Here is a 23,470-nt window from a genome sequence, read left to right as displayed (position 1 = left end):
TGAACTGTATTTTTTTAATTATAAAGTGTGAAAATTACATACAACGATTTTAAGAAATGAACAAGCAAAAAACACAGCTTAACCTAGAAACCTCAGCTAGCAATTTAATACATCATCCTGTAGCATCTCTCAGCGACCCATTTTAAATACGGGTAGGATTTTAATGCAGCACATATCCTGAGCAGAATGGTGTAGACTGGGCAAATTTCCCTTCCAATTATGCTCACTATAAATCACTGAAATTGCACAGTGTAGCTTAACCTACCTCCCCCTGCCCTTACTGGATCTTGCTAAAGATATGGCCCCACTTTATCGGGAGACTCTGCTTTGGTTTGGAGACCCCTGCTATAGTTTCTGAGGATCTGAAGCTACAAGTCCCACCCTATCTACACCTGTCAGCTGCCACAAGCGAAGTCACGTTTCACAATGAAACAAAACAGATTTCTGGCCGTGTTAGGGAGACAGATAGAGTTAAATCAGAGGAATGAAACATTCACTGACCACAAAAAAAAGGTAACAGAGATCCCCGAGCTTTTACTCACACATGCACACACATATTAAATAATTGCAGTTTCTATCGAGATAAATAAATATGGTTCTCTATCTCTCAAAACGATCAGAATTACTGACACTGGAAACTTGAATCTCATTCTCCCTAATAAAGTTGTACCCTTTAATTTTTTGTGCTTATTAAATTTTATGAAATCCTGCCATCAGTATCCTGCTGTAAGGAAAGAGAGACTAACATTTCTAATCTTGCCTGCAGCTGCCTCAGGAGACAGTGTCACACTGCTACATCTTCTGCACTCTGAGCAGGCAAATGTTCTTTGGGGCCACTTGCTTACCCCCCTCCCTAACTCCATACACCCCTCCCAACTCCCCACCATGGCAGTGTTCACTCGCTCCGATCAATGTTTGGGGATATTGCAGGCATTTTGTCACCTATTCTACCAGCGACCAACTTGGCATGTTGCTGCTACAGGGAACAAGAATCAAGTCTCAGCAAATAGCAAAACATCTTTTCTTAAAAAAACATGAACAAACATTCTTGGCTTTTGTTTGTGTTTGTAACCGAGGCAGTGAACAAAACCTTTATTCCGATCATTTTATATGTATATATTTCTTTTAAAGGTGAACTCCATATTCAGTTAGTCACCACAGCCTGAGTAAAGCTAAACAGGGATCTCCAGCAAGCAAGCTACAGAGCTTTACACTGCTTTAATCATTATTATTTCTGCACGTGTGTGTCTGTGTATGTGTGTCTGTGTATGTATGTGTGCATGTATTGGTATGTGTACACAAGTGGATAATGTCTTAATACAAGGTGGCAGCAACTGTAGGTTTAAATGTTTGGGAATGTATACTTATATGCTGGAGTAACTGTGCTTTCATGAATGCATGCAGGTATGTTGTTGAATAACTATGCATGTGTTTACGTGTATAACTGTGTATATTTGCTCTCATGTTAATGTGACTATATAAATGTACACATCTAATGTTTGTAATGTAAGCATGTTATGTATGTGATGGAAGTTGTGCAAATATAGGAGTGTGCAATACAGGTGTGAGTGTACAACTGTTTCCAAGTGCCACTGTTCCTTTTCCTTGTGCTTTCAGGAGGTCCGAGCTTAGCTTTCAGCATCAGGGCTGGTGTCAGGGGAAGTCTTAGGCTTTTCAATTAGTGACTTGTACATCTCAGAGTTCAAGAACCTGGGGAAGGAGTCCCTGTGCATGAGGCTGTATATCTGTAGCTGAGCATCCTCAAACATAAGAGGGCATGGATTCAGCAAGTTCCTGTTGACTATTTCTCGCACACGAGAGTCAAGACTCACCTGCAAATAGCACAAAGAAAAGAAATAACTGTAGTGCATATTCAGTTAGTACACAATCTCACTCGAGGCTATTCAGAAAATACCTAACATGAACTTGATTTGATCCATTCCGTATATGTTCAAAATAGACACTGACTTTGCCACCACCACAGTCTCCAGTCTCGAACCAGACCTGGCCACAATGGTTAACCTCATAAATGTTTATCAAAGGACACTGTTGCAAATACTCAGTACTATGAATGGTCAGCCATATTAATGGGGAATGGTTTAAATTGTCAATGATGTTGCTATTCAATATTGTCACCACAGGCAACAGTGCCAATCAACAATACTATCAGTGGTCAGCGCTATGAAAGGTTAATATCAATGGTCATCATATCGATAACAATTAAGAATGGCTTGTACCGTGAACATGCACTGGTGAGCTTTATGAAAGTCCATTAGTATGAAAATTAGTCGTCAGTTTAGAGGTCCATTCTATTTGTGGTCAGTATTATAAATAGTTTTGGTCAGGATGAATTGCAACTGCTAAAAGTGGAGAAAGTGAGGTCTGCAGATGCTGGAGATCAGAGCTGAAAATGTGTTGCTGGAAAAGCGCAGCAGGTCAGGCAGCATCCAAGGAACAGGAAATTCGATGTTTTTTTTTCCCTGATGAAGGGCTTATGCCCGAAACGTCGAATTTCCTGTTCCTTGGATGCTGCCTGACCTGCTGCGCTTTTCCAGCAACACATTTTCAGCAACTGCTGAAAGTGGTCAGTATAATAAATGATCATTCATCAGTACAATGGTCAATGTTGAGAGGGTAGACAGTAAGTCTTATGAATGGCTAATGTTAGTACAGTAGTTAGTATTGTGAATGGCCAGTGGTATCGTCAGTGAGCACTGTTCATGACAAATTCGGCTAATGCTCAAAACAAGCAAGTACCAACTTAGAACACATCCTCACTGCAGTTCTATCAGTTGACTGCCGCAAATGCATTTAAGTGCTGCTACTAATGGCATCAGGTTTCATTAGCCTCATTGAGCTTACTCTCTGGTTTTTCAAAACATTCAAGTTCATGAAAGTAATCATGAAGAATAAGCTAAAGTAAAATATCATAAAACAAGAGATCACTGTTATCATTGATAGGGACAATTCCTGGGCAAGTGGCTCTTGGTCATTGACAGTCATAGGAGTAACCACAAAATGAGCAATTAATTCTTTGTAATGCTAATTGTTTACTGTAATCACATGGTACAAATAGGTCAAAAACAAATTATCAATGATTAGTCCTGGGTAATTACAGTACTCACCAATAACCAATTATTACCAATATTTCTTACTGATATAATATTAAATATTAATTCTTAATTACAATCAGTATAATTCGATATCAATACAAATTGGCATCAATAATTATTAACAGTATTAGTCTTTGATGGTGAAAATTATTGACAAAACCTTACTTGTACTCACCTCCTCCTTTCAAAATACAACCTGTATCAAAAGGAAAGGAAAAAAGCACGACCTAATGTTATCATGGCACTTTAGTCTTGCAATTGCCTGTCTGAAATTATCTCACCTCTCTTGGAGACAGTATTGAAATGTAGTCTTCATATATTGTCCTTGCTCTTTCTGCAACTGCCTTTGAGTTCTTTTCCTTTTTGAAATCTTCACATGCCAGCCAAAAGAGCATGTTCTCCTCGCTGTACTCTGACCTCAGGAACTCACGGAAAATGTTCCTGCCAGCTTCAGTCCTCATCACCTTGTCAAAACCCTGTGTCCAGGATGTGATCTCCTCCAGTGATGGTAGAGCATTGCTAGTTAATGAAAAGAAAACAAATGGTTTGGTAAGCAGATCAACTCACACTAAAATTTACCAGATTCAGCAGGGAACTTAAAACATTGACTTCTTTAAACTGTTCAATTTTACAGCACAGAAAAAGGCCATTTGGCCCAGGATGTCTACTCTGGCTCTTTGCTAGAGCAATCCAACACTCTTCATACGTCCCTGCATCTTCCTGTAACAAATAATGCCCCGTGGCCCTTAAGAGAGCAATGATCTCTACCTTGAACACAGTTGTAACAAAATATTCTGTACTCCCTCTCTATGACTACTTTATATTAAAAAAATAAAGATGATCTCTCACCATTGGGGTTAGAGATGTCTTTCACCTTCATTGCCAAGACCATTACTCATTTTCCAAATCTCAATTAATTCTTCTGTTAACATTATATATCTAAATGGAAATAGTCCCAAGCTCTGACGTCTCTCCTGCTAAACTATAGCTTCCCATTATTAACATCATCCCAATGAATCTTTGTTGGTTGTTCTCAATGGTTTTCTACATTGGGTCTTTAAAATGGTACACAATACCCTACTTGTTTCCTGACTAACAAGTTTTTCTTTCCTATCATGTGGTTTGTCTCTATTTATGAAACCAAACATTCAGTTGACTCTTAAAAATAATTTCTCTGCTTGCTATAGAAACCGCAGGGAATTCTGCCTCTACACCCTTAGGCCTCTCTGTTCATCTCCCCCTTGTAGTAACTTCCCATTGAGCACACACACCCATTTCTTGTTTTTCTTCCCGAAGTGCATTACCTCACACATGCATTTTCCATCTTCCTTCCCTTCTTGCCAACCTGTTTAGAGCTCCCAAAGGTCTTTCACAAACCTCGTGGCTGTTTCTCCTAACTGTTATCTTACTGTTGTCAACAATTTGAGATTGTGCTCCCTTAGCTCAATCCTGATCTTCTAGGATACAGAGAACAAATGTGTGCCCTCTAGGGTTTAAGCGATGCTTATTTATTCTAATTCTTTATCTCTGGTCCACTAGCCAATTTCCTACCAAAGCTGTCACCATCTTATGCCAGCTCAGAACCTTCAAATCAGACACCTTATTGAATGCAATATGGAAACCTACTGTAGGCCTTTATCGCTTCAGCTCTGTGATAGCTTTTGAAAGCACAGACAAATGCAAAATGTTGCAGATGCTGGAACTCTGAATAGTCATCAAAAATATGCTGGTAAATCCGGCAGAATCTGTGGACACATCAAGGGGACTAATATTTTGGGTCTGTAACCAAATGATAAAAGGTGTAATGAAAGGATACAGACTTGAAACATTAACTCCATTGCTCTCTCCACAGATGGTGTCAGGCCTGCTGAGTTTTGCCAGCACTTTTGTTTTATTTGCCAAAAACAGTTTGCATTTCACAAGGCCATGCTGACTGCCCTTAATTAACCCTTACAGATACTGATCCCATGTCACAGATTCCAAGGTTTTGTCCACAATTTGACATCAGACCAGTTGGTGTAATGTTTGTGATTTATCCAGCACTCCCTCCTTAAACACTATACTATTTCAATTTACGAGAAGAGAGCTTGTTCTGACGCACATCATGATGATCAAAGGTTTCTGTATTCAGCACAAAATCAAACATGCTTTTCATAAGCTGTTTATAATTTCACTATGAATGCAAAATAGAACACGTCTCTCTCTCTCTCTCTCTCTCTCTCTGATATATTCAAAATAAATGCTCATTTTATCATCTGTGATTGAGATTTAGAAGGCAGAAAATCTACTAAGTCTAACTAGGGCATACATCCTGGGTGGGCTCACTGTTGATTAGATGCTTCATTTGAAAGTGCCTCAACAACACCTTGACGACAACAGTACATGGAGGCAGAGTACGTCAACTCCTGACCATTCAAAGCTGTGTACAAATGCCAAAGTCAACAATGAAGATAAATGCCCTCCACCTGCCTGGACAGACACAGCGTCAGAAACACTTGAGAAGCTCAATACTATCCAAGCCACAACAAATCTTTTGGTTAGTGCCTCTAGATTCTATATGCCTTCTTTACACTAAAGGCTGCAGTATGCATCATAAATACCCATCAGACGACAAATCACTCTGGATTCAGAATACATAATCGTTACTTTATAATCATCAGGTAATCATCCCAAAGAGTCTCACCTACCATCGCAGAGGGAGCAGCACCTTTACAGAGCAGTGGAAGTCCATGGAGAAAGTCCACCATTACCTTCTCAGGATAACCAGGAGGAGGGATAAATTCCCATCTTGCCCACACCCAGACAAGGAAAAAGACTCCATACTGAAACAATGTGAGAGGACATTTCCTGGAGGAATCAGTTTTCCTTCTATTTCAGTTCTGTGGCATCAATTCCACAGCCCACTTGCCAGCTGTGACAGCTGGGGTTGGGCTGTGACCCTCTCCACAGTTAGATATAGTTTGTCAAAGGCTGATATCTATATAACAGCCAGCACAAGTCTTACAGCACACAAAAAATGACAGCTTGAACTGATAAATGGAGGATTTATAGGTGGTATTAATAGCTGAGTGTTTAAAAAACAAGGCGCAAGACCTTAAAGCAGTAACAGGATTTAGCATTTGGATACACATGACTTTTACCTGTTGATATCCTCCATTTCCTTCTTTGTATTGTTGTTGTTTTGCATTCTCTCTCTGTTCTGGCAGAGGATCACCAGCTGAAACCTGAACCTGTCGTTGTTTCCTTCAGGCACTGACAGATTTGCTCTAACCTCAGTCCTTTTCCATTTTTATATCACCTCTGTTGCCATTGCTGTGAGGCTGTTATGATTGGTCAGATAGACTCGCCTGTTTGTTGAGTGACATACTTGTTTGTGTAATATGGAAGTGGAAAAATGAGAAAAAAAAACAATGATGGGAGGTACTCATGTATAGAACACAAACAAGTCTATAAACAGGCACATAACTTCACTACTCAACAACACTGTCACTGTTAGGAGAACAATTTCCCCAAAGGGGAACTAAACCCAACTGACACAAACACAATGGAAAGTGGAAAAAGTTGAAGATCTCATGTGCCGAAGAGTACACAGGAGACATTCCCCACTTTGAAATATGTTTGGATTTAATGCATGCTCGGTCATTTCACCATGCTCATTTAAAACAAAAACCCTCCTAGATTTAATTTTCCTCAAAGTGTAGGGGAGTATTGGAATGGTTTTCAGGAGCAATACATTGAGGAACCCTCAACTAGCAATCAGGATATCCGAGGCAGGGTATTGTGCAATGAGAAAAGAATAATTGGCAGTCTCATTCTGTGAGGCCCATTGGGGATCAGCAATCATAATACAATAGAGTTCTTCGTCAAGATAGAGACTGAGGTCTAATTTATTTATTCATTTGTGGGATGTGGGTATCACTGGCTGGCCCTAGTTGCCCTTGAGCAAGTGGTGGTGAGCTGTGTTCTTGAACCTGCTGTGGGTTGACCCACAATGCCACTAGGGAGGGAATTCCCTGATTTTGACCCAAGTTTGTTGATTCTGAGACTAGGCTCCAGAATCTAAACAGAGGAACTTACAATGATATGAAGCTCAAAGAGCACATGGGTAAACAGAATTGCTCATTCCTGTCTAGCACAAAAGTAAAATGGGAAAAGTGCCCAAGCCATGACAAACAAGGGAAAATAGGAATTGTATTAGATTGAAGGAAAGGTCAAACAAATTAGTCTGAAATGAAAAAACAATTAAATAGTGAGAGTTGTATAGGACTTAGCAAAGCTGGACAAAGGGATTGATTAAGAAAGTAAAAGTAGAATATGACAAGCTAAATAAAAAAAACTATAATGGCTTTGAGAGGTATGTGAAGAGAAAAGGATTGGTGAAGACAAATATAGATTCTTTACAGTCATACACAGTGGAATTTATAATGGGGAACAAAGAAATGTCTGACCAATTAAATAAATATGTTAATTTTGTGTTTACAAAGGATGACATATATAACATCCCAGAAATCTTGGGGAACACAGGATTTGGTGAGAGGGAGGAATAAAAGGAAATCAATATTAGTAGCCAAGTCATGTTAGGACAATTGATGGGACTGAAAGCTGATAAATCCCCTGCACTTAAGGAAGAGATCCTACAAACAGTGGATGCATTGGTAGTCATCTTCCAAAATAGAATAATAGAATCCCAACAGTCTGGAAAGGGGCCATTCGGCCCATCGAGTCTGTACTAATTCTTCAACGAGCATCCCATCCAAACCCAGCCGCCACAACCCATAACCCCACTTTTACCCTGACTAAACCACCCAGCCTGCACATGTCTGAACACTTCTGGGCAATTTAGCACAGCCAATCCATCTAATCTGCACACCTTTGGACCGTGGGAGGAAACCAGAGTAGCCAGCAGAAACTCATACTGACACAGAGAGAACATGCAAACTCCACACAGACAGTCACCCAAGGCTGGAATCGAATCCAGGTCTCTGGCACTGTGAGGCAGCAGTGCTAATCACAGAGCCACTGTGCAGTTTTTGTCTCCTTATTGAAGAAGGATGTTCTTGCTACATTGGGAGCGCAGTGAAGTTTACCAAATTGATTCCTGGGATGTTAGCACTGATGCATAAAGAGAGATTAGATTAGTTAGGGCTATATTCACAGAAATTTAGAACAATATAGGGGGAAATCTTATTGAAACCTATAGAAATCTAATAGGATGAGACAGGATAGATGCAGAAAGAATGTTCTCAATGACAGGGGAGCCCAGAACTAGAGCACCACAGTTTAAGGATAAAGGGTAAACCAGTTAGGACTGAGATGAAGAGACATTTCTTCAGCCAGAGAGTAGTGAACCTGTGCAATTCACTACCACAGAATGTAGTTGTGGCCAAAATTTGTATGATTCCAAGAAGGAGTTGGGTATAGCATTTGGAGCTAGAGGGATCAAAGAATTTGGGGGACAAGTTAGGAGGCTGAGGAGTGTTCTTGTAGAAGTGCAAAAACTCATGAGAGGAATGGATAGGGTGAATGCACTCAGTCTTTTTCCCAGGGTTAGGGAATCAAGGACCAGAGGGCATCAGTTTAAGGTTAGAGGGGACAGAATAAAAGGGAACCTGAGGGGCAACTTATTTACACAGAGGGTGGTACGCCTATTGAATGAGCTGCCAGTGGAAGTGGTTGAGGTGGGTACATTAACAACATTTAAAAGGCATTTGGACAAATACACAGATAGGAAAGGTTTCAAAGGATATGGGCCAAGTACAGGGCAATGGGGTTAGCGTTGATGAACATATTGGTCAGCATAGATCAGTTTGGGCCAAAAGGCCTGTCTCCGTGCTGTAGGACTCTATGACACTATAAGTGGGAATAGACTATTGAGTTGTTTGACCAACTATGATCATATTGAATGGTGAAGCAAGTTCAAAGGGCTGAATGGACTACTCCTGCTCCTATTTTCCATGTTTCTAAAGAAGCCTGGGCTTTTCTCTTACTTTTGCTAGGAGGTGATTGCAGTGGGATTAGGTGGAACTAGAAGACAGGTGCGGGATCAAGGAGATGATGTATTACAGTACATTAGATAATACAATTGTTTAGGGCAGACTGATTTGAACCAGAGAGTAATTTCCTCTCTATGAATGTGTAAAAGCACTATTCTTGGCAGAACACTTCTCCAAGTCAGAGGTCAAGGCGTCAAGTCTCACTTTAGACAGATGAACACAAAGTGCACCTGACACAGAAATTATTGGAGAAACTGAGTAGGTCTGTCAGCATCTATGGAGAGAGAAACGGAGCTAACGTCTAGAATCCAGTATGACTCTTCTTCAAAACTGAAGGTTGGTGAGTTTCTGTATGTTTGTTTGAGACTTCCAGCATCTGCAGTATTTTGCTTTTATTGAGCACAAAGTCCCTGCTGATCCTCCTGTGCTGTACGAGGGGGATAACTCTACTGTTTGGTGTCATATTTTAGATAGATTCATAGAGTTGTACAACGTGGAAACTGACCCTTCAGTCCATCTAATCCATGTTGACCATATTCCCAAACTAAACTCGTCCTATTTGCCGTGTTTGATTCAATTCCCTCCAATCCTTTCCTATTCATGTACTTATCCAAATCCTATTCATGTTCTCATTGTCTTTTAAATGTTATGACTGTACTTATATCCACCATTTCCTCTGGCAGTTCATTCCATACACAAGCCACTCTCAGTGTAAAAAAGTTGTCCCTCGTGTCCTTTTCAAATCTTTCTCCTCTCACCTTAAAAATATTCCCGCTGATTTTAAACTCCCCCACCTGAGGGAAAAGACCCTTGCGACTCATGATTTTATAAACCTTTATAAGGTCACCCTCAACTTCCTATGATCCAGTGAAAGACATCCCAGCATATCTAGCCTATTTATATAATTCAAATGCTCCAATCTACGCAACATCCTTGGAAAGCTTTTTCTGAACCTTCTCCAGCTCAATAATATGCTTCTTATAATTGGGTGACCAGAACTGGAAGAGACCTTACTGTCAACCTGTACAACCTGTACATGATGTCCCAACTCCTATATTCAAAGGTCTGGGCAATGAAGGTGCTAAATGCCTTTTTAACCACCCTCGAGAAAGTGGTGCTGGAAAAGCACAGCAGGTCAGCAGCATCTGAGGAGCAGGAGAATTGATATTTAAGTCATAAGCCTTTCATCAGAAATCTCGACTCTCCTGCTCCTTGGATGCTGCCTGGCCTGCTGTGCTTTTCCAGCACCACACTCTCAACTCTGATCTCCAGCATTTGCAATCCTGACTCTCTCCTTCTTAAGATGCAACTGGGTTTTTAAAGGCCACGTTAACTTCATAATTACTGTTAGATGCCTTCATTGGCTATGAAATAATATTTGTGAAATGTTATATTTTCCCATGATAAGAAAAATTATATCTTTAACTTTCTGAAAAAGCTTTTTTTAACTCTACCTTCTTACCTGAACCAATAATCATTTAATTTGCTACCTGAAAACTAAAAGCTTTTGACTTCTTAGTTTGTTGTGTGTGTATATTTCAATGTGATTGCATACCTGCTTGATCTGGTGTAAGACTTAAACTAGCAACCACCTGAGATATGAGACCATTTTCCATTTTACGGCTGACTCACACAATCCAGCAAATAGGAACCATTACAAAATGAGGTATGGACTTTACCTTCTTCCAAGGTCATGATTGCACAGAAGAAGGCTATTTGCCCACTGAAGTCATTTGGGCTCTCTGAGCAATCCAGTCAGTCTCATTCCTCTGCTCTATCCCCATTCCCCTGAGTGTTAATTCCCTCAAATGTTCATCTAATATCTTTCTGAAATTATTAATCATTCATCTCCATTCCCTACATCCTTATAGCAGCGTGTCCCAGGCTATTACCATATAATGCAAAAAAAATTTCCTCACAGCACCCCACTGCATCAGTTAGCTAAAACCTTATATCTGTGTCCCATCATTTTTGTCACCTTAGCTTTTCTTTAACTCCCTTTTCCAAACATGTCACAATCTCGATCAATTCTCCCCTCAGTCTCCTTTGATCCAAGGAGAATGTCTCCAGCCTCTCCAACCTGACCTTGCAGCTAAACCAACCCATCCCTGGAATGGCCTTAATATATCTTTTCTGCTCTGTCTCAAAGATCTTTACAACCATTTGTTGATCAGAACTAACTGGGTACAGTGCTCTAATTGTGGCCTAACTATAGCTTCACAGGCATTTCCTGCTTTTGTACCCCTTACCATTCTGAAGCCCAAGATCCCATGTACTCTTCTAACGGGATGGAGGGGAACAGGTGGATGTTGTATACTTGGATTTCCAGAAGGCATTCGATAAGTTGCTGCATAAAAGGCTTATCCATAAAATAAAAATGTATGGAGTTGCGGGGAATGTACTAGCATGGATAATGGACTGATTAACCAAGAGAAAGCAGAGAATTGGGATAAATAGGTGTTTCTCTGGTTGGAGATCAGTGGTGAGTGGGGTAATGCAGTGTTCGGTGTTGGGCTGCAACTGTTCACCATATATATAAACAATTTGGAAGAGAAGACCAAGTGTAGCATGTGCAAGTTTGCTGATGACATTAAATTGAGTGGAAAAGCAAACTGTGCAGAGGATGCGGAGGGTCCACAGAGAGATTTGGATAGGTTAAATGAGTGGGCAAAAGTCTGGGAGGTGGAGTACAATGTGGTAAATGTGAGGTTATCCACTTTGGAAGTAAAAATTGTAGGTCAAAGTATTATTTAAATGATGAAAGATTGCAGCATGCTGTTGTGCAGAGGGACTTAGGAGTACTTGTACATGAATCGCAGGTGCAACAGGTAATCAGGAAGGCAAACGGAGTATTGGCTTTCATTGCTAGAGGATTGAATTTAAGAACAAGGTGTTGGGGGTGAGGCTGCACCTGGATATTGCGAACAGTTCTGGTCTCCTTACTTGAGGATGGATAAACTGGCTTTGGAGGCAGTGTAGAGGAGGTTTACCAGATTGATTCCACAGATAAGGGTTTTATCCTCTGAGGAGAGGTTGAGTCGCCTGGGGCTGTACTTGCTAGAACTTACAAGAATGAGAGGGGATCTTATAGTAACATAAAAAGTTATGAAAGGGATAGACTAGATAGGGGCAGACAAGTTGTTTCCACTGGTGGGTGAGACTAGGACTAGGGAACATGGCCTCAAGATTAGGGGAAGTAGATTTAGGACAAAGAGTAGTGAAGCTATAGAATTCTCTGCCCAAGGAAGCAGTAGAGGCAGCTTCATTAAATATATTCAAGACACAGTTGGATGGGTTTTTGCATGGTAGGTGAATTAAGAGTATTGAGGATATTGCACGTAAGAGGACCTGAGGCGAGGGATAGATTAGCCATGATATTAATGAATGGCGGACCAGGCTCAACAGGCCAAATGGCCTACTCCTGCTTCAATTATTATGAAACTATGAAACAGCAATCTCACAGAAACATACAATGGTTATGGCACAAAAGGAAGCCATTTGGTCCATCATGCCATGTACCAGCCCTTCAAATAAGTGTCATTACCTAATGCTAATCTCCTGCTGTTCCCTCAGAGCCTTGCACACTATTTGTATCCAAATAATTGTCCAATGTTGTCTTGAACACATTGTCCTTCTAAGATCTATGCATACGGTTCCTCTCTCCCTGTACAGATTTTAAGAATCTTGCTCTAAAGTCTATACTGCCCCACCTATTACTTTTGTCAAAATGTATCTCTTAACAGTTCTCCATATTAAATCCTATCTGCTGATTGTCTGCTTATTCATTAGCAGACTGTCTATGCCAATTTGATTGTCAGTTAATCGGTATCATCCTCACGGTTTATCACACCCACAAGGTTGTAATAATTGGTATATTTTAAAATCTTACTTTGTATTCCAATACCTGGATCACTCATATATGCACATAAACAGATAAAAAGTGGCCATAAACACTGACAACTGGGGAACAGCACTGTCTATCATCTTCCAGTCTATAAAATAATGAATAATCATAGGCTCAACGTGTTCTGTCCCCACGTGAATTTTTTATCCTAGTTGAGAATAACCCTCCTATTCCATGTGCCTCTAATTTATAAACTAGCCTTTTATGTGGTACCTTGTCAAATGTTTTCTTAAGATCCAATGCATTGTCAACTTCTTTCCCTCTATCAGCTTCCTTTGTTACTTCGTCAAATAATTCAATCAGATTAGTTGAACAGAGTCTGTTTTTTTGCAACAGGCTAATTCTCTTTAATTAAACAAAAACTTCCCCAACAGCTTGATGGCTTTTTTTCCCTAATTATTGTTTCTAAAACCTTACTGGCCACTAATGTTAAACTGACCAGCTTGGAAATCCCAGATGTATCTTTATATACTGTCTTGAATAAGGATATCACATTTATTATTTTCTAATCTACCGGCACCCCTTCCTCTGCATCTAGGGAAGCAGGAATAATTAAGGCCTTTTGTTATCGCCAACTCCACTTTCTTTCTTTGATTTGATTTTATCATTGTCACATGTACCGAAATACAGTGAAAAGTACTGCATTGCATGCTAACCAGACAAAACATACCTTAATTAAAAAACCAAGAAAACTGCATCTGTTTTAAATTAAAAGCAAAAACAGATGCTGCTGGAAAAGCTCAACAAGTCTGGCAGCACCTGTGGAAAGAAATCAGAGTTAATGTTTCAGGTCATGTGACCATTCGTCAGACCACCAGTTCTGAGAAGGGTCATTTGACACGAAACATTAACTCTGATTTCTCTCCACAAATCATACCTTACATAAGTAAGTTAGGGTAATAGAACAGAATCCAGTATATAGTGTTACAGCTACAGAGAAGGTGCAGAGAAAGATCAACTCTAATACATGAGAGGTCCATTCATCAGTCTGATATGAACGGGAAGAATCTGTTCTTAAATCGTTGGTACATTTTCAAACTTTTACATCTTTTGCCCAATGGAAGAAGGTGGAAGGAAGTATAACCGGAGTGGGAGGAGGTCTTTAATTATGTTGGTTGCTTTCCTGAGGCAGCGGGAAATGTAGACAGAATCAATGGAAGGAAGGCTGGTTTTTGTGATGGACTGGGCTGTGTTCACAACTCTGATTTACTTCTTGCAGTCTTGAACAGACCAGTTGCCATTCCAAGCTGTGATGCATCTGGATAGGATGTTTTCTATGACGCATGTATAAAAATTGGTAAGAGTCATTTTGGACCTGCCGAATTTCCTTTGCCTTCTGGGGAAGTAGAGGCATTGGTCCGCTTTCTTGACATGGATCAACGTGAATGGATGATGATAGATTGTTGGTGACAAGAACTTGAAGCTCTCAACCACCTCCACCTCAGTACCATTGATACAGACAGGAACATGTCCTCCACCGTGCTTCTTGAAGTTGATGACCAGCTCCTTCATTTGCTGTCTTTGAGGGAAACATTGTTATCTTTACATCATGCCACTAAGCTGTCTATCTCTTTCCTGTGCTTGTCTCATCATTATTTATAGAATCGAATAGAATAAAATAGGATAGGATAGCCTTTATTGTCACATGTAGTTGAAAGAGTGTAGTGAAAGGTTGGTAATGTCGCCTCTCGGGCGCCATCTCAGGTACAAGATACCTTGGTACAGATACTGTAAGTGTTATTACAGTATTGAAAAGCTAGCATGGGAACACAGAGTTTACATACAAAGTTTAAGTGAGAATAAAAAATGTCCTTTAGGAACTCAAGTTATGGTCCTTTTTTCAGAATCCAGGTACACTGAGTTTCAGAACACGAAGCCTCACTGCCTCCACGTACTGCCCTCTGTCCAGGACTCGCCTTCAGGACTCAATTCCACCCCCCACCACACCCCCCCCTCCCCCCCACCCCCTCCCCCCAGACTGACCTACTCGCTCCAGCCTGCGACATGTTTCTGGGACTCAGCCCACGATTGCTTGTCTCTCACTCTGGCTGTGACTCACTTCCTGTTGATATCTGACCCAGTACGGTGGTATCACCAGCAAATTTGTAAATGGAATTAAAATTGAATTTGGCCACACTGTCATGAGTGTTATATAGATTATAGTAATGGACTGAGTACGCACCAGTATTGAGGATTATCACGGAGGAGGTGTTGTCGCTTATCCTTACTGATTGTGTTAAAGGACTAGAAGGAGAAAGTGAGGACTGCAGATGTTGGAGATCAGAGCTGAAAATGTGTTGCTGGAAAAGCGCAGCAGGTCAGGCAGCATCCAAGGAGCAGGAGAGTTGATGTTTCGGGCATGAGCCCTTCTTCAGGAATAAAAGACTATAAGGCAAGAATATACTATTTAATCACCGCCCCTTGACCTTCAATCGTGTTACCATCACTGAATCCCCCACTATCACTTACCAGAAACTAAACTGAAATCACCACATAAAGACAGTGGCTACAACAGCAGATGAGAGGCTTGAAATACTGCAATAAGTAACTCAACCCCTGACTCCCAAAGCCTGTCCACCATCTTCAAGGCACAAGATGGAATAGAGCCCATTTGCCTGGATGGGTGCAGCCCCAACAACATGCAAGTAGTCTGATACTATCCAGGACAATGCAGTCACTTGATTAGCATCACATCCACAAGCATCCACTTTCTCCATCACTCAGTAGCAGCAGTATGCACCATCTACAAGATGCACTGCAGGAATTCACCAAAGATCTTCAGATAGCACCTTCCAAATCCACAACCAGTTCCCTCTAGAAGGACAAGGACAGTAGATATAAGGGAACATCACTACCCGAAAGTTTCCCTCCAATCCACCAACTATCCTGACTCAGAAATACATCAATGTTCCCTCCCTGTCACTGGGTCAAAATCTTGGAATTCCCTTCCAAAAGGTTAACCTGACAGCACATGGACTGCAGCATTTAAGAAGGCACTACCTTCTCAAGGGCATCTAAGGGTGAGCAATAAGTAATGGCCCAGCCAGCAATGCACATATCCAATGAATAAAGAAAACTGTTCTATTTCTACACGCAGTTGCCCAATATTTTACCACATTGTATAAGGCGCAAAGAAGCAGGCTTCAAGGGGCCAAGTGTCTGCCTTCTGCTGCTAATTTGTCATTCATATTACATTGAAGGACAGGGGAGTTCTCCCCGCTGTCTCTGGCCAATGTTTCTCCTCAATCAATATCCCATTGTTTATCTCATTACTGTTTGTGGGATCTTGCAGTGTGCATATTGGGGCAGTGGCTACATTTCCTTACATTACATTGGTGACAACACTTCAAAAGCATGCTATTGGCTTCTAGTGCTTGGGGATCTCCCATGGTCATGAAAGGCATAATGAAAATGTAAGTTGTCCTTTTTGACTTACTTCGGTGTTGTTGTACAATCTCTTCATCACTGCCCACTGACTGACTGCCAGCTGTAGGTGTATGTGTGTGTCTGGGGCTTGGCTCAGTCATGGTCAAACAGTGCCAAAGCATCATGACAATGAAGATACTTCTCATGCTGGGATCTATGACTTCCCCTGGTTTGAAACTCAAAACACTGCCCACAACTATAGATCTGAGGGGAACCCTGTGCAGTGTAATACGTCTAATAAGTGTTTTTTTTAAATAAACAGCTGCATCATTCAAAACAAAACATGTTTGGCAACACATTCCAAGGCTCCCTGTACATTGCAAGATCCTGGAGGCAAATTCACAGACTGCTCCTTTGAAAACATACATTCCTTTTAAAAAAAAGACTTGCATTTATACAGCATTCTTCATGACCACTGAACTTATCTAATCAGTTTACAGCCAAAGAAATGCTTTTTGAAGTGTTATGCGGGAATTCCAGGATCTGATTCACACTGAGTTAATTCCCACAAACATCAATGTGATAATGATCCGATATAATCTGTTTTTGCAATGTTGATTCAGGGAGAAATATTGGCCCAGGACACCAGGGATAACGCCACTGTGTTTAGTTTGAAATGCTGCCACAGAATCATTTACATCTACCTAAGCAGGTAGACAAGGTCTCGGTTATGGTGTCATCCAAAAATAAGGGCACCTGTAACTCTGCATTCTCTCTAACTACAACACCGAGGTATCAGCCCCGGATTTGATATTGAATTGCTGGAGTCAACCCTGAACTGGGAATGTCACAACTTGAAGGTGCGTGTACTGCCAACTGAGCCACAACAGACTCACAATGATTTATTTACCGAGGATAAGACATGCAGCTATGCAGATGGGACGATACAGCAAGAGGCGGTGAATTGCAAGTAAGCTTTCAGAGGTTTCTCCATCTAAGTGTTGTACTCATTACCAACACTTTGTCTGCTAAGTATTTCTGGTGAATTTGTTTGTCAGGCTCAAGCATTACCCATTCAAATTTCAGAGCCAACTTTTCCATTGCAAAACGGTAGTAAAGGAAGGGAAATAACCTCGAACTGACCTGATCATTTTTCCAACAAGCTTTAGCCTGATCTCAGAAACCTGGCACAGAAAATCCATTTGACACTAGGTGGCACTTTGAACAAGAATTTTGGGGCCACAATTTTGAAGTGATGAAGATTTTGGAAAGAATACACAGACTTGCTGCAAGGGTATAAAGGTACAAGTGCTGTCTCATAGTGCCAGGGACGTGGGTTTGATTCCAGGCTCGAATGACTGTCTGTGTGGAGTTTGCACATTCTCCCTGTGTCTGCGTGGGTTTCCTCCGAGTGCTCCTCTCCGGTTTCTCACAGACCAAAGATGTGCACATTGGGTGGATTGGACTTGTTAAATTGCCCATGGTGTCCAGGGATGTATAGGCCAGGTGGATTAACTAATGGAAATGTGGGGTTAGGTCTGGGTGGGATGCTCTTCAGAGGGGCAGTATGAACTCAGCAGACTGAATAGCCTATTTCCACACTATAGAGATCCTAGGATATTTTTAGGGTGAGGGGGATGTGGACAGGCTCTTTTTCTCTTTTTTTTATATATATTCATGGGATAAGGGTGTAACTGGCGAAGCCAACATTAATTATTTATTCCTAAGTGCCATGGAAAAGGTGGTGATCAGCTGCCTTCTTGAACCGTTGTAGTCCAAATGATGCAATACACGCATAGTGATATTTGGAAATGAATTCCAGGATTTTAACCCAGTAACACTGAATGAGCAGCAATACATTTACAAATCAGTGTGGTGAGTGGCTTGAAGGGGTACTTGCACATTCTCGTGGTGGTGTTCCCATGTATCTTCTGCCCTTGTCCATCTAGAGCTACACTCATTCAGGAAAATGGGGAATATTCCATCGCAGTCCTTAGTTGTGCCTTGTAGATGGTGGACATCAGTTGAGCAATCAAGAGATGCGTTATTCACTGCAGAATCCCAGCTTCTGACCTGGTCTTGCAATAATAATATTTATATGGCTGGTGCTGGTCAATAGGAACCTGTACAGTTATGATAGTGATGTATTCAGCAATAGTAATGTCAATAAACATCAAGGTGCAAGGCTTAGATTCTGTCCTGTTGAAGATGGCCTTTGGCTGGCACTTGTGTAGTGTGAATATTATTTGTCACTTAGTAAATCTACAATCAATAGGAATCTGGGCAAAACTCCCTTCTTATTGGAGCATACCTGGAATAAAGGAAGATGGTTGTGGTTCTTGGAGGTCAGTCATCTCAGTTTCAAACAGCTCTGTAGGAATTCCTCAGGGTACTGGCTGGTTTCCAAACACCTTCAGCACCATTTGCAACTCCTCAGATAATGAAGCAGTCCATGCCCATATGAATTAACACCCTGACAATATACTGAGAAGTGGAAAATAACATTTCTGACATGTATCGTTCAGTGACCATCTCTTACAAGAGAGAATTTAACCATTGCTCCATAGCATTCAATAACCAAAAATCACACTCTCAACATCCTTGGGGTTACCATTGACCAGAAGCTCAACTTGACTTGCCACGTAAACACAGTGGCTACAAGAACAGAGGTTAGGAATACTGCAGTAAGTAACTCATCTAAGCATTTGTCAAAGTCCATCCACCATCTACAAAGTACAATTCAGGAGTGTGAGGGAATACTCCCCACTTGTCTGGATGGCTACAGCTCCAACAACATTCAAGACGTCTGACACCATCCAGAACAAAGCAGTGCACTTGATTGGCATCACATCTACACCCTCCATCACCAACGCTCAGTAGCAACAGTGTGTACTATCTATAAGATGCACTGCAGAAATTCACCAAAGATCCTGAGACACCACCTTCCAAATTCACAACCACTTCCACCTGGAAGGTCAAGAGCAGCAGATACTTGGGAACACCACTACCTGTAAGATCCCCTCCAAGTCACTCACCATCCTGACTTGGAAATATATCGCCGTTCCTTCACTGTCACTAGGTCAAAATCCTGGAATTCTCTCTCTAAGGGCATGTGGGCTACAGCAGTTCCAGAATGCAACTGACCAGCACCTCTTGAAGGGCAATTAGATATGGGCAACAAGTGCTTGTCCAGCCATTGACCCCCATGTCCCATGAGTAAAGAAAAAAAATCCAAATAATGTGGCTACAAGACCAGGTTAGGGACTAGGAATACTGCGGTAAATAATTCGCCCCCAGACTCCCAAAGCCTGGCCATCATCTACAAGGCATAAGGCAGGGGGTTGATGAAATATTCCCCATTTGCCGGAATGAGCACAGTTCCAACAACACCCAAGGAGCTTGACACCATTCAGGTCAAAGCAACCGACTTGACTGGTACCTCTTCCACATTCTTCAACATTTACATCCTCCACCATTGATGTATAGTAGCAGCTGAGTGTGACACCTCCAAGATGCACTACAGTAACTCACCAAGGTTCCACACATAAACCTCAAGACCGTTACCACCTAAAATAGCAAGGGCACACCTATATGGAAGCATCAGCACCTCTAATGTCCTCTCCAGGCCACACACCATCCTGACTTAGAACGATATTTTTGTTTGTTCAACTGTCACTGGGTCAAATTCCTGGATCTTCCTTCCTAACAGCATTGTAGCTGTACCTACACCAATGAACTGCAGTGATTCAAGAAAGCAGCTCTACGCCACCTTCTCCAAGCAATAGAATGGGAAATGAACACTAGTTTAGTCAGCAACACCCAATGCCCGTTAACAAACAAGAACAAATAAAAGGTCTGGTACCATCTGTGAATGGAGAAACAGGCTTAATATTTCAGGTTGATGGCTTTTCATCAGAGTCTGAGGATAATCAGCCAGGAGAGATTAAACAGAAGCCAAACAGAATGAAAATAAGTACAGAAAAAATGCTGGACTCAAATAGAATCAGAGAGTCAGTGAGTAATACAAGATGGAAACAGGCCCTTCAGCCCAAACTGATCCATGCTAACCATGGTGCCCACTCAGCTAGTTCCAATTGCCCACATTTGGTCCTTATCCCTCTAAATCTTTCCCATTCATGTCCTTACCCAAATTTTTTTTACATGTTGCTATCATACTTGCCTCAATGTCTCAACCACTTTCTCTGGCAGCCCAGTCCATATATATGTGAAGGAGTTGCCCTCAGGTCTTTCTTATACCTTTCCCCGCTCACCTTAAAATGATGAGTGAATGGTTGCATCGTGACCTTCTGACTGCAACGTGGTAGGAAGGAAAGGCACAAGACCAATCCGGAAAAAGGATGACTAAGACAAGAAAAACATAAAGAAAATAAAATGATCTAAAGTTGTTGTAGTCAGGGTAGGTGGGAATTTGATCAGGATACTCCAAATAGGGAAGGGTTTCATTGCAGGAGAGAAGTAGAAAGTTTTCATTGGCAGGAAGGTCAGTAAGCTGAGAACACAGATTTAAGATACAGGATTATCCCATTCTCAGTCCTAGGATACAGATATAGTTCTGAGGGCTGAAAAGATCAAAGGGTATGGGAGAAAGCAGGAACAGGGGACTAACTTGGATGATCAGCCATGATTGTATTGAATGGCAGAGCAAATCTGAAGGGCCGAATGGCCTACTCATGCTCCTAATCTTTTACGTTTCTCTGTTTTATTTCCTGGAAGACACTACTTAAAGTGAAAGTAATTATATTGAAGGAGGTTTTCCCATTTAACTGTTGGCTGTTGATATCAGGAGTTCCATCCTTAACTCAAGATTTTCTGCCGAAATAGGTCATATAAAAGTAATCAATGCCACAGAGAGAGTGCGAGTGCGAATGGCCACAGCCTTCTCTTCTCTACCAGGAAAGGGTGTGAATCCAGGACAGTGAGCTCTTGTCTCTCAGTAGAAGGAGCATGTTCGAGGTTGGGGGTGGTGGTGGTGGTGGTGGGGGTGGGGGGGGGGGAGGCTAGTGTGGGGGAGTGATTGCAAATCCAAATGCTCCAGCAGAGGGTTTTCTGGGAGACAAATATACTTCTGAGAGCTGAAAAGATCAAAGGGTATGGGAGAAAGCAGGAACAGGGGACTAACTTGGATGATCAGCCATGATTGTACTGAATGGCAGAGCAAATCTGAAGGCTTGGGGACTAAGGTGAGGGAATGATTTATGAAGAGCAAAGCCTAAGCTGAACGTTCTCGAGTGTGGGGTGACAGTCCTTTCACCGACTCCCCCCTGCTGTCAACTCTGCATATGGTTACAAAACAAACATTTGCACCCAGTTCCCGACTGCTTGAGAACAGGGTAAGCAGTTCTGGAAAGCAATACGTATATAATCATTTGTGAACTATTCAATAGTGCTGTCATTCCCAAAGGTAGGGCAAAAATTGCTGACTTCACCAGCAATGCCCACATGCCAGGAAACAAAAATTAATGAGAAAATATATAGGAATATACAAATAGAAGCAGGCCATTCAGCCCATTGAGTCTGCTTCACCATTTCATGATCATAGCTGATCAGATAGTTCAAAGGCATGAAATTTTAGCTCAACAAATTCCCAGGTCTTGGCAAGTGAGGAAAGGAAATTGAAGGTACATTATAATCTTCCAAAACTTAGAATTAACTACCCGAGGATTACAAAGTATGTAATTCAAGGAAATGAAAGATCAAGAGACAAATTGATTAATTATTGGTGATATATTTAACACTGCTAAAACAAAAAATTGTGGATGCTGGAGATCTGAAACAAAAATAGAAATTGCTGGAGAAACTCAGCAGGTTTGCCAACATCTGTGGGAAGAAAGCAGAGTTAAAATTTCAAGTCTGTTGATTCATGAGTTCTGATGAAAAGTCATTGGACTCGAAATGTTAACTCTGTTCTCTTCCCACAGACACTACCAGACCTGCTGAGTTTTGTCAGCAATTTCTGATTCAGTTTAATCTCACTATTGGGAAATGTTTCCAGAATTAACTGTCAGAACCAAAATGAGCACTTGGAATAGGATCAGCTGATTAGAGAGGATTAACAGGCGTATCTAAATCTGTGGGAGGTCAGATCTAACTCATCAGCACGGTGGCTCAGTGGTTAGCACTGTTACCTCACAGCGCCAGGGACCTGGATTCAATTCCAGTCTCGGGTGCTAGTCTGTGTGGAGTTTGTACATTCTCTCCGTTTCGGTGGTTGGGGGGTTGTGGGGGAGTTCCTTCCACAGCCAAAGATGTACAGGTTAGGTGAATTGGCCATGCTACAGTGTTCATGGATGTGTGGGTCAGACGCATTAGTCAGGGGAAATGTAGATTAATTGGGCAGGGGAATGGGTCCAGGTGGGATACTCTTCGAAGGGTTGGTGTGGACTTGTTGGGCCAAATGGCCTGTTTCCACACTGTAAGGATTCTATGATTCATCAAAATGAGCTCCTATGAAGTAGACAAAGGAGACTTTATGGATATCAGGTGAAGTTAATTTTCGCAAGATTCTGCTAAGGTTTTGAACAGGGTGACTACTTCCTAAAGTAAAGTTAATGGAATAGGACAATTCTTCAGGTCACAATTACAGGAAACTATTGTGAAGTGAAGACAAGAGAATTAAGCAAAACAAAAAACAGTATTCACTTTCTCAAGTAAACAGGCTGAGATCTCTGACCTCATCTGGAGTTTAGTTTGGATATCAAAACACAGGAAAGAGACCCAGAACTGGAAGACTGCCTCGTGATTGCCAGAGAGGTACAGCAGGTTCCTTTCCCTGAAAAGGAGTTTGTGAACCAATTCTACTGCTAATAATTTCACAGCTTTATGATGATGACGATTAGTGTGATCTGTTTTTATCTTAAAATTATCAAACTGCCATGGCAGAATTTGAACTCATGTTTCGAGCTTTGTGCCTTTTTTAGCTCTTTGCTGAACTACCTTTGCTAAACAGACACATGAACATTATGCTCGAAACGTCGAATTCCCTATTCCTGAGATGCTGCCTGGCCTGCTGTGCTTTGACCAGCAACACATTTTCAGCTGTGATCTCCAGCATCTGCAGATCTCATTTTTTACTA

General features: G+C 41.4%; 1 protein-coding gene across 1 annotated transcript in view; it reads right to left on the bottom strand.

The window, feature by feature from the left end:
* The window catches only part of LOC132819324 (regulator of G-protein signaling 17-like), a 101,523-nt gene continuing 78,053 nt past the window's right edge, over nucleotides 1–23,470 (bottom strand). Inside the window, exons 4-6 of the mRNA XM_060830779.1 lie at nucleotides 19,805–19,843; nucleotides 3,395–3,610; nucleotides 1–1,832 (exon numbers count right to left, since the gene is read on the bottom strand). Coding sequence (XP_060686762.1) covers nucleotides 1,629–1,832; nucleotides 3,395–3,610; nucleotides 19,805–19,843 — 459 coding nt within the window. The 3' untranslated portion in view covers nucleotides 1–1,628. The remainder of the gene's footprint in view (nucleotides 1,833–3,394; nucleotides 3,611–19,804; nucleotides 19,844–23,470) is intronic.

The sequence above is a fragment of the Hemiscyllium ocellatum genome, chromosome 10 (genome assembly GCF_020745735.1).
Source record: "Hemiscyllium ocellatum isolate sHemOce1 chromosome 10, sHemOce1.pat.X.cur, whole genome shotgun sequence".
In the NCBI taxonomy this organism is placed as follows: Eukaryota; Metazoa; Chordata; class Chondrichthyes; order Orectolobiformes; family Hemiscylliidae; genus Hemiscyllium; species Hemiscyllium ocellatum.
This window is presented reverse-complemented; position numbering and strand designations above follow the sequence as displayed.